Below are 11,372 nucleotides of genomic sequence, written 5' to 3'. Positions count from 1 at the left end.
GGGGAGAGACAGAGCGGGAGGGACAGACAGAGGGACACGGACAGAGAGGGGGGCACGGACAGACAGAGGGACAGGACAGGACAGAGGGGCACGGACAGACAGAGGGACAGGACAGGACAGAGGGGCACGGACAGACAGAGCGGGAAGGACAGACAGAGGGACACGGACAGAGAGAGGGACAGGACAGAGAGAGGGGCACGGACAGACAGACAGAGAGGCACGGACAGACGGAGGGACACGGACAGGACAGACAGAGGGGCAGGACAGACAGAGGGGCAGGGCAGAGAGAGGGACACGGACAGACAGAGGGGCACGGACAGACGGAGGGACAGGACGGACAGACAGAGGGGCAGGACAGAGAGAGGGGCACGGACAGACAGAGGGGCAGGGCAGGACAGACAGACAGAGGGGCAGGGCAGGACAGACAGACAGAGGGGCACGGACAGACAGACAGAGGGACACGGACAGACAGAGGGGCAGGGCAGGACAGACAGACAGAGGGGCAGGGCAGGACAGACAGACAGAGGGGCACGGACAGACAGAGGGGCAGGGCCAGACAGAGGGACAGGGCCAGACAGACAGACAGAGGGGCAGGACAGACAGACAGAGGGGCAGGGACAGACAGAGGGGCACGGACAGACAGACAGACAGAGGGGCAGGACAGACAGAGGGGCAGGACAGACAGACAGACAGAGGGGCAGGACAGACAGACAGAGGGGCAGGGCAGGACAGACAGAGGGGCAGGGCAGGACAGACAGAGGGGCAGGACAGACAGACAGAGGGGCAGGGCAGGACAGACAGAGGGGCAGGACAGACAGACAGAGGGGCAGGACAGACAGAGGGGCAGGACAGACAGACAGACAGAGGGGCAGGACAGACAGACAGACAGAGGGGCAGGACAGACAGAGGGGCAGGGCAGGACAGACAGAGGGGCAGGACAGACAGACAGAGGGGCAGGACAGACAGAGGGGCAGGACAGACAGACAGACAGAGGGGCAGGACAGACAGACAGACAGACGGACGGAGCTCGCCCAGCCCCGGGGAGGGAGGAGCGAAGGGGCGGGTACCGAGCCCCCAGAGCCGCCGCAGGGACCTCATGAGCAAAGACAACGCTTGTAAAACTTTATTGATTTGTCACTGATTAAAGCGTGGAACATTGTAACTATTGTACATCGTATTTCATGTAGAAAACTTTACATAGGTTTCATAGTATATAATTCTGGTATTCTGTCAAAACTCTATACATCCACTGGCAAGAAATGCTCTTCTTTAAATTATTGATAGTAAATGCACTTAATATGGAGATATTAAAAAAAAACTTAGGCATTTTAAATATGTGGAAACATAGATTGTACACAAACAAAGGTGCTGAACGAACTGAATTCACAGACTAAAGGAGCTGCACTTCTGACAGCGCTATTTCTAAAGTCATTCCCAACAGCCGGACTGAGCCCCCGGCGGGCGGCGCTGAGGGCACGTTTGTGCCCGGCCTGGGGAGGGACACGGAGAACAGCCCTGTGACACACCCGCCCCTGGCCCCGTCCCTGGCCCTGTCCCTGTCCCTGCCCCTGTCCCCGTCCCTGTCCCTGGCCCTGGCCCCGTCCCTGACGGGGACACACAACACACCCTGCGGGGAGTTCCTGACCACCAGGACAGGGAGGCTGAGGGTTCCCTCCTGAACACCCTGCCCAGCTCGGGGTGCAAAAAGAGGGGGAGCAACAAACCCCGGGGACTGTCCGTGTCTACAGCTGCAGCAGGGCCCTGACGGGGCCCTGGGGGCACCCCAGCCCAGGGGTGCTGCCCCCACCCCAGCCCAGGGGTGCTGCCCTCAGCCCCACCCCAGCCCAGGGGTGCTGCCCCATCTCACCCCCACCCCAGCCCAGGGGTGCTGCCCCATCTCACCCCCACCCCAGCCCAGGGGTGCTGCCCCATCTCACCCCCACCCCAGCCCAGGGGTGCTGCCCCATCTCACCCCCACCCCAGCCCAGGGGTGCTGCCCCATCTCACCCCCACCCCAGCCCAGGGGTGCTGCCCCATCTCACCCCCACCCCAGCCCAGGGGTGCTGCCCCATCTCACCCCCACCCCAGCCCAGGGGTGCTGCCCTCAGCCCCACCCCAGCCCAGGGGTGCTGCCCTCACGCCCACCCCAGCCCAGGGGTGCTGCTTTCTGCCCTCAGCTCCAGGGGTGCTGCCCCATCTCAGCCCCACCCCAGCCCAGGGGTGCTGCCCCATCTCAGCCCCAGGGGTGCTGCCCTCAGCTCCACCCCAGCCCCAGGGGTGCTGCCCTCACCCCAGCCCCAGGGGTGCTGCCCCATCTCACCCCCACCCCAGCCCAGGGGTGCTGCCCCATCTCACCCCCACCCCAGCCCAGGAGTGCTGCCCCATCTCAGCCCCAGGGGTGCTGCCCCATCTCACCCCCATCTCAGCCCCGGGGTGCTGCCCCATCTCACCCCCACCCCAGCCCAGGGGTGCTGCCCCATCTCAGTCCCAGGGGTGCTGCCCTCACCCCAGCCCCAGGGGTGCTGCCCTCAGCTCCACCCCAGCCCCAGGGGTGCTGCCCCATCTCAGTCCCAGGGGTGCTGCCCTCAGCTCCACCCCAGCCCCAGGGGTGCTGCCCCATCTCAGCCCCAGGGGTGCTGCCCCATCTCAGCCCCACCCCAGCCCCAGGGGTGCTGCCCCACCCCAGCCCCAGGGGTGCTGCCCCACCCCAGCCCCAGGGGTGCTGCCCTCACCCCCACCCCAGCCCCAGGGGTGCTGCCCTCACCCCCACCCCAGCCCCAGGGGTGCTGCCCCACCCCAGCCCCAGGGGTGCTGCCCTCTCCCTCACCCTATCCCGCTGTCCCCGCTGTCCCCACTGTCCCCAGCGCCCACACACCCCACAGGGACAGGGGACAAGCAGTGGCCGCTACAGGAGGGCTGAGCCCACTGGGGCTGGGGGGCTGCCCTTCCCCACTGTGAGGAAAACCTGCCCAGCCCCTGCCCTGCTCTGACGGGGACAGTGACCCAGGCACGGCCGGGCCTTTGGCTCCAGCCAGCCCATCGCAGCCCAGTCCCCACCTCCTGCCCGCCCCGCAGCCCGGGCGGGCGGGGTGTCACACACCCCCTGCAGCAGTTTAGAACCGGTGTCACTACAGAAAGGCTTTTCTCAAGGAAAAGAACAGCCTCGGACTAAAGGCTGAAGGCAAGCATGGACTAAACGTCCTTATCCTTCCTGCAGAGAGTGCAAGTGCTGCCCATTAGGGCAAAGAAAGCCCACAAAGCAACTGCGAAGTCATTTAAGGGCTCAAACTTGAGACCTGTTTCAAGAGCCTGCAGGGCTCTGAAACCTGCGAGACACAGAGGGCAGTGCAGCTGGGCCAGCCGCGTGTCTGACGGGACACAGGGGAACACATTCCAAATCTGAAAAGTAACAGTTCAAATACTTTCCTTAGGACTACCTAGGGCCAGAAGAAAAGGAATGGCACATTCTTACAGATTTAAATACCATTAAAATAAATACTTCATTTCCTGCAGTAACCGATGCAGTGACATTCCCAGGGAATGAGCAGCTACACGAGACACAACACAAAAGGACATTTCAAATGCAAATTAAATACCAGCATTGCTTATTCTCAGTCTTTTGCTATTGCCACATATAGCCATATATTGCCTCTACCAAAGAGCAGTGTATAGATCTAACCTCATGGGCATTTAGAAGTCAAAGAGCCACAACCACCATTTATTTTCCTTTGGTTAAAAATAAAAGGTATAAATAAATTGTGAAAGCCTTGTCACTACTACTGACTGAAAACCTTTCCCAAATAATGGTTACACTGCACAAGCTGATGGACTGAGAAGCACCATAGGAACCCTTTGGAAATAGCTCATAAAAAAACAAACAAAAAAGAAACCAAAAACCCCCACTAAGACAGCCAGCAGATTCCCAGCAGCTCAGAGCAGAGTATCCCAAGACAACCTCAAGTCAGGCCATCCTACCAGGAAACCCAACTGAAAAAGCAGAAGAGGTTATGCACTAAAACCATTCAAGTAGGGAGGTTGTTGTTGGTTGGTTCGTTGTTTTTTTTTCTTTAAATACTGATCCATTTTAAGTTTGCTACTCTGGATAGCTCAGCAGGTAATGTAACACTTGGCATTACTTTAGGAAGTGGAGCCTTTTCTCCCACCCTGCCACAATTTTCCAGTTTCGAGAAGTCTTAAAACTTGAAATTTACAATCATTTCAAAGGACAGGCTGGTATTTGTCATGGAAACTTTGTCACAGAACCCTGATGCAGTTCAAGGACAGAGAGAAAACCCTGCAGGGCAAAGCTGTGCTGGCATGTCAGGTTTGCTTGCCAGGCACCCTCAGGGCACAGACACGTGTTGGTAACTCCTGGAGCACATGGATGAACTTATTTCATTTTGCTAGAGAAGTGTTTTGGGCATTCAACTTTTTAAGATCCCAACAGGAACTGAGAGCTGAGAACAGAAATCATTTGCACAAAATGACAAATCAGAAGTTGCAGATCTGCAGTAAATGGAGACCAGCTCGTGTTAAGGACAGGACTTTTTGCTAAACAGTCACAATTGTTGCTAAATACTTTGTCTTCAAGGGTCAAAAAGGTGGGTTAATTTGTTCTGAGCCTTGTTTTTGATGTTCCTGTGTATGATCTGCCAGTGTATGAAAGGAAATGGCGTTTTGGTTCTTTTAACTGCCTTTAACTCAAGCCTAACAAGATAGAGGGAGTGGAAGCTACTGATGTTCCTGATCTAAAATCTTCCATAAAACCAAAACTAAGTCTCAGAAGATACAGTACTGATACTAAAAGGTTTTTTAAATGACTTGCTAAGCAGGAAGGAAACCCTCTCTCCAAACATTCCCCGGGCTGTCCAACACCCCAGCCTGGCCTGGGCCTGGACACACAGGGAACCCCCAGGGCTCTCGGGTGGTCCTTGGCACTGCAGTCGAGTTTGTTATGAAGACATGTGCCAACATCACCAGGCTACACAACTGGTCATTACTGCCAAGGGGCATCATTTCTGTGGAGAGAGCCAGGTGATGTACCAGCCCAAGCTGGATGCAGGACTGAGCAGTGGATAAACACTGGCAGAGAGACACTGGATGATGATGGCGACGAGCACTGAAACAAAGACACTGCACACCTGCTGTGTTGACTCTGTAAGCAACCATTTAAATACAACTGCTGACACTTTTGTGGGATGGACAGAACAGGGTTATTTTCCTTGTGCCCCGATGCCACTGCAGTCAGAGTAACTTGCTGCCAGGGTGGTACAGCAGGTGCCACCATTCCCTGCCCTCCAGTGCCCCCGTGGAGCACAGCTGCACCCCACCCCTCCTGGGCCAGCAGAGGACAGGCTGGGGCCAGCAGGAGGGCAGGCTGGGCTAGCAGAGGGCAGGCTGAGCTAGCCTGGGGCTAGCAGAGGGCAGGCTGGGGCCAACAGGAGGGCAGACTGGGCTAGCAGAGGGCAGGCCCAGGCCAGCAGGAGGGCAGGCTGGGGCCAGCAGGAGGGCAGGCCCAGGCCAGCAGGAGGGCAGGCCGGGCTAGCCCGGGGCCATCAGCAGGGCAGGCCGGGCTAGCCCGGGGCCATCAGCAGGGCAGGCCGGGCCATCAGCAGGGCAGCCCGGCCCGCCCCGGCTCCCCCTGGCCGCACACCTGGAACACGGCGCCGATGCGCAGGAAGAAGCGGCGCAGCACCGCGCGCAGCTCGGGGATCAGCTCGAACTGCACCATGTCGCACAGGTACGGGTAGTAGGTGGCCGCGTGTGCCCGGAACTGCGCGACACAAAGCACAGCGTCACTGCCGCGCTGCACTAACACAGGGGGCAACACAAAGCTGGCCACGCTCGTGGCCACCCCAGCCTGGCAGGACACCAGCGCTCCCCCAGGGCCCTCCCCAGCAGCTGCATGTGGAGCCTTCGGCCCCACACCCTGAGCAGTCACACTGCTCTGTGGCTGAGGGACTTCTCAGCCTAGAGACTATCAGGGACTACTGGTAGCAATATCAATATTTGCATTCACTTTTCCTCAAAAGGGCCAAGATCCCGAAACCCACCACTACCAAGGAACTGGAATTCCAGTTTTACAGTGGTGAAATTCACCTCTCCCACTCCTGTGCAGCTGTGACACAGCACAAGCCCACCCCTTACTGCACAACCATTGCATGTATCTGAAAGCTCTGCAGTAATTCTCTGCCCATTCCCACACAGCTGGGAACTGCAGGGATGCAGCCCCATTCCCAAACAGAGTGCCTGCAGACAGCAGAGCTGCACTGCCCTACTGTGAGGACAGCACTTGCATGTGGAGCTGCCACCTTAGTGTGGATGGTAACAAGGACTGCACTCAGACTGAAGCAGGAAGGAAAAAAATCCCCGAACACTGACATGACTTCTAGCCCCTCCTTACCTTGTCATCACTGATTTTTAGTGTTTTTGTTAAAAGCAGCAGCAGAAGATTGGTCCAGGCTTCTCTGTGGCTTTCTGAGTTGACAGTAATAAAATACGCCAGGGCTTCACTGCACACACTGTGGAGAGGGCAGAGGTCACAAAAACCATAAACAGAACTAAAAAAACTAAAGCTTTGACAGGCAAGAAGGTGGTTTCTTTATTCAGGCAGATTGTTTCCTTGCTGCTACATTAACTTTTAACAGAGAGTGGTTATTCTCTCTATCCATGGTCATCTCCTCTGCAGGCTGTGCTCAGTGACTGGGCTGTTTGTCCCCAGGCTGGGCTGTGTAGCTGAGGGGCACACCCCCTGCCCCTGGGCTGGCTCTGGTGGCTGAGGGGCACACCCCCTGCCCCTGCCCCTGGGCTGGCTCTGGTGGCTGAGGGGCACACCCCCTGCCCCTGGGCTGGCTCTGGTGGCTGAGGGGCACACCCCCTGCCCCTGCCCCTGGGCTGGCTCTGGTGGCTGAGGGGCACACCCCCTGCCCCTGCCCCTGGGCTGGCTCTGCTGGCTGAGGGGCACACCCCCTGCCCCTGCCCCTGGGCTGGCTCTGCTGGCTGAGGGGCACACCCCCTGCCCCTGGGCTGGCTCTGGTGGCTGAGGGGCACACCCCCTGCCCCTGCCCCTGGGCTGGCTCTGGTGGCTGAGGGGCACACCCCCTGCCCCTGGGCTGGCTCTGGTGGCTGAGGGGCACACCCCCTGCCCCTGTCCCCTCCCACCTGAGCAGCCGCTGCTGAACTGCATCCCAGGAGTCCCTCCGGCTTTCGTCCATGTACATCCGGAACAGGATCCGCAGGCAGCACGCCAAGCTGCTGGTCTCTTGTTTCAAGAGATTGGGTTTGGATTTACCCTTGAACCCTAGAGATCAGTCCCACACAGGAAGAGAGACAACAGTCACATTTGGAGTTACTGGCCAAAAATCAAGTTTATCAACAATACCTGCACTAGTGACCAGGAACAGCTTCTCATCCAGACAGTCCTGCCTCTTCCTTGATTGATTGAGAGCTGATCTATTTATGAAGACATTTAACTACAGCAGTACCAGCTGTGTGGCTCTCCTTTAACCAAATACAGCAGCTAACTTAGCAAACCAAAGCATGCAGCCCGAGCTGAGCTGCAGAGGCCATTGCAATGGCACACTGTTGTGCTGTGGGAACTCAAGCTGAAGTGGAGCTCAGCACTGACACCAAAGAAAAGCCTCACCTGCTCTCCATAGCACAGTTCGCTGCTCGTAATTTGAGTTAAAGGCTTTGGAAAATGAATGAGACTCTTGCAGACAATCCAGTAGCTTAAAAAGGTGATGTGAAGACATATGTTTGTACATTCCTTGGTCTTCTGTGTCAATGTGGATATCTGCATCCAAAGCATCTCGCTGCAGGGCAGGGGAGAGAGCACATGTCATAACCCTCACTAACTGCTAATTCCACTTTGAGCTGCAAGTGCAGCATTAATGTAGTAAAACACAGCAGAGTGGTGTGTCAAAGACCAGAGTTGTATCCTTCTCAGTAGAGTACTGAGAAGAGAGTAGTTATGGTCTATCCTAGTTACTGATAAGACCGTAAGAACCAAGAGCAAGCAGAGAACTCCCTTATCAAAGCATCACAGTGGCAGCAATACAATACAGAACATTTCCTCTCCTCTAGAAGCTGACTGAGTAGGGCTGTTGGATTCTGAAAAACATGAAAATGAACCATAAAACCAATGCAAGTTTAAATGCTGCCTGGTGGAGAAACTCCCCATCTTTGGGTTGTGTCAAATTTAATTAAACTGGTCAATAATTTTAGCTAATTTCAGTGAGAGTTTAACTAGACTCTCCCCCAGACACTACCTGAGTGCACTAGCCCAAACTTCTAGCTTAGGGCTTTATTAACAACCAAGCAAGAGCTGCTGTGCTCCATTCCCTAGAATGAAAACTTTCAGGAACTCAGATGTCCCCAAGGCCAGAGATGAGTGAAATCTCTACCACTGACTTTGCTCAAGCTCAGCTGCTGCAGAAACCCCTGTGCAAAGCCCCAGAGGTTGAGCAGAGCCTCAGCTGTGGCCAAATGAAGACACTCAGGCTAAAGAGCAGAAGAATGCTTTCCCCAAAACCAAAAAATTATTGATGAGTATGCATTCATTATAAAAACAAAGATAATCTATTATATTGACAATAAAAATAACAGCAACATAATACTGCAACAGGCAGACTGCCAGGAAACACTGGAGGCAGACAAAAAAGTCACAGCTTAAGAGTAATTTACACACACATTGAGGACAGTGCTGAGAGTCATTAAAAGGAAGAGACTATTTTGTAAATACACACCAGAGCATTCCATAACTCCTATTTCACTGTCACAATAAGGTCCCAAATAAGCCTGGTGGTACCTGAGCTGCAGCCATGTGTTCAGCATCTTCCTTCTTGCTTGTTGCTGGATAGAAGACTATGTTATCAATGGTCTGGATCAGCTCCAGCTGTACCACACACTTGATAAGGAGGCCAGCAAACAGCTTCTGGTCTAATGAAATGGAGCAACACAAGTTTCAGAAGAACTCACACCAGTTCACTCACAACAGGCTACCAAGACAGGACATTCCATCAGCATTTTCACATTAGTGATGCAGTGAATTATCTTCTAAAGAGAAAATCCCTCTGCAAGGCATAAACACAAGTTGCAAAGAGGTACCCCAAGTTTAACTGCCCCAAAACTTTCTGTACAAAACTGCAGGAGTGAACTAAGAGTAGCTACAAAAATGCACTGAGAAAGCTTGACCATTTTCCTTACTTGTATAAGGACCACCTTTCCAGCTCTCATCTGTTGGATTTGAGTATTGACTTTGTCCCCTTTCAGAGGCATTTTTCTCCATGCTGCTCAAAGACTGTCGATCGAGGTCCAAATCCTAGAAGGGAATGCAGAGCAATTCCAGCAATCCAAAGCACTAACTCCCAGCCAGCTCTCAGTTTTCAGTGACCTCACTTGGATTCAAAGACTTCCTGCATCCATTCTTTACACCCTTTTTTTACAGTGAGACCAAATTATGTCAATCCTTTGTCAAGTGTATTGACCACAACAGAATATTTCAAAAGCTGATCTAACACAAACCCTTTCAAGTCAGTTTACTGCCCTGAGTTCTCTCTTACCAAGTGCTTTTCAGCTGAGTCTTCCTCCATTCCCACAGGCCTCCATGTCAGCAAACTTCACAGAGCAGAGGAAAAAACCAAACAGATCAAAACCAAAAAGGTAAATATTGTTGCTCTGGAACTGGGTTCTAGTATAAGAGTCACATTTATGGACTTACACATGAGGAATAGTTGTTTTGAAGATTTCTAGCATACAACTGCATGTCTGGCCCCAGACTTCAGGACTGAATTTCTGTCCATTGAGTATTACCAGGTTTTCCAGGCAGTTCGTACCTGATCGTGCCAGCTGCTCATTATCTGTGAAAGAATTGGGCCATATTCATCAACTTCTACAATATCAATGAAATTAGGCATTCCCTATTACTGTTCCATTAAAAGCTTTTACTGGTACTGTGAAACACATGGTGTCTTGGCTCTAAGGCTGCCTGTGCACTAAGGTACAACAATATCAAGCTGAGGAACCTACTGAATAAAAAACAGAATTTCAAAATAGACTTCATGAGATGGAAATCCAACCAGGGAAGACAAAGGACAGGACAGAAGCACAAAGGAAGCACACAGTGAGGCAAAGGGAAGAAAAGCAGCAACTAGAAACTTATGACTCCCTACAAGATCATCCCCCCACATTCCATGCTACCAACATGCAGAATTTCAGCCACAGGAGTTGGAGCCTGAAAGAAAACATGTTCTTTAGAAAGCTGTTTTTAAAAGTATTCAATGGGTGGGAGAAGAGGGGAGAGGTGCAACAAGAAAAAAGAAAGAAAACCAGAAAGTATGAAAGTATCTATATGTGTAAGTAAAGGAGATAATGTATCCCTGCAGTCAGAGAAAGTTGCTGCCAGAAGGCTCAGAAGTTTAACACTGCTCTCCAAAAGCCTTTGCTGTGTAACAGTAACACCAGGGGCACAGTATGAACACAGGAACAGAGGAGCTGCCTAACTCACTCAGCAGATTGGTGTGCAGATATTCAAGATACTGCATCAATACACTGCACAATGGATTGTCCCGCTGGCAGGTTTTATTCTGCCAAAGTTCAGGTACCTTTCCCCTTCCTGAAACCTGCCCATTTTGAAATAGCTTTACCCCAAAGACACAGGCAGGCCAGTACCTTGTTTCACACACCAGTGCAGCTGTGCCAGGATGTCGGGCAGCAGCACCTCGTGCAGCGCCTCGTAGAACTGCGTGAAGACGTCGCAGACGGCGAACAGCGCATGGTTGCACGTCGTGGTCATCCACTCAGATTTCTGTGGGACACAATGCAAAGCTTTGGGGCTGGGGGCTCCTTCACGATGACTTGGACTGTACCTGGCTGCTCAACAAGAGACATGGCCTCTGAGGGGAGGAGCAGAGCAGACACAGAACCAAAGCCTCACGACCACAGGTGTCGTGTTAGGAGCTCCCAGGTGGCCACCTGAACACTGCTCAGAACCTGCACGTGCTCACAGCAGTGAGAATGTTCCCCTTGAAAATAATCAGAACACACCAACAGGCCACTGGACACTGACAAATCACATTCATGCCACATTCAGCAGAGCTCAAATGTGTCGTTGAGTCTGGGGCACTCTGGGGTGGCAATACACTGACAAGACACACCATACAAACTGCTGCCTTGGTTGTGTGAGTTCTCAGAAACACAACTCTAAAGAATCCTTACTTTTGGGGGCTTTTTGTTTTTACCTCTGTTTGCTGTTCAGGAAGTTTCATATTATCAAAAATCCGAAACACAATTCTGAACAGATCCTGCCACCAGTGCTTTTCAAAGGTATGTCCATAACTCTTCATGATTTCAAACATCACTGTTAAGCCTCT

The 11,372-nt window shown here is 53.3% G+C and overlaps 1 protein-coding gene across 5 annotated transcripts in view; it reads right to left on the bottom strand.

The window, feature by feature from the left end:
- Positions 1-5,147: 5,147 nt before the first annotated feature.
- The window catches only part of ARFGEF2 (ARF guanine nucleotide exchange factor 2), a 32,306-nt gene continuing 26,081 nt past the window's right edge, over positions 5,148-11,372 (bottom strand). For all 5 annotated transcript variants that reach the window (XM_071572523.1, XM_071572524.1, XM_071572528.1 and 2 more), the window contains 10 exons: positions 11,241-11,370; positions 10,672-10,807; positions 9,722-9,860; positions 9,564-9,618; positions 9,208-9,322; positions 8,810-8,940; positions 7,646-7,814; positions 7,162-7,300; positions 6,404-6,521; positions 5,148-5,773 (listed from right to left, as the gene is read on the bottom strand). In XM_071572523.1, coding sequence (XP_071428624.1) covers positions 5,609-5,773; positions 6,404-6,521; positions 7,162-7,300; positions 7,646-7,814; positions 8,810-8,940; positions 9,208-9,322; positions 9,564-9,618; positions 9,722-9,860; positions 10,672-10,807; positions 11,241-11,370 — 1,297 coding nt within the window. In that variant the 3' untranslated portion in view covers positions 5,148-5,608. The remainder of the gene's footprint in view (positions 5,774-6,403; positions 6,522-7,161; positions 7,301-7,645; positions 7,815-8,809; positions 8,941-9,207; positions 9,323-9,563; positions 9,619-9,721; positions 9,861-10,671; positions 10,808-11,240; positions 11,371-11,372) is intronic.

Source organism: Pithys albifrons, chromosome 18, assembly GCF_047495875.1.
Source record: "Pithys albifrons albifrons isolate INPA30051 chromosome 18, PitAlb_v1, whole genome shotgun sequence".
NCBI classification, from domain to species: Eukaryota; Metazoa; Chordata; class Aves; order Passeriformes; family Thamnophilidae; genus Pithys; species Pithys albifrons.
This window is presented reverse-complemented; position numbering and strand designations above follow the sequence as displayed.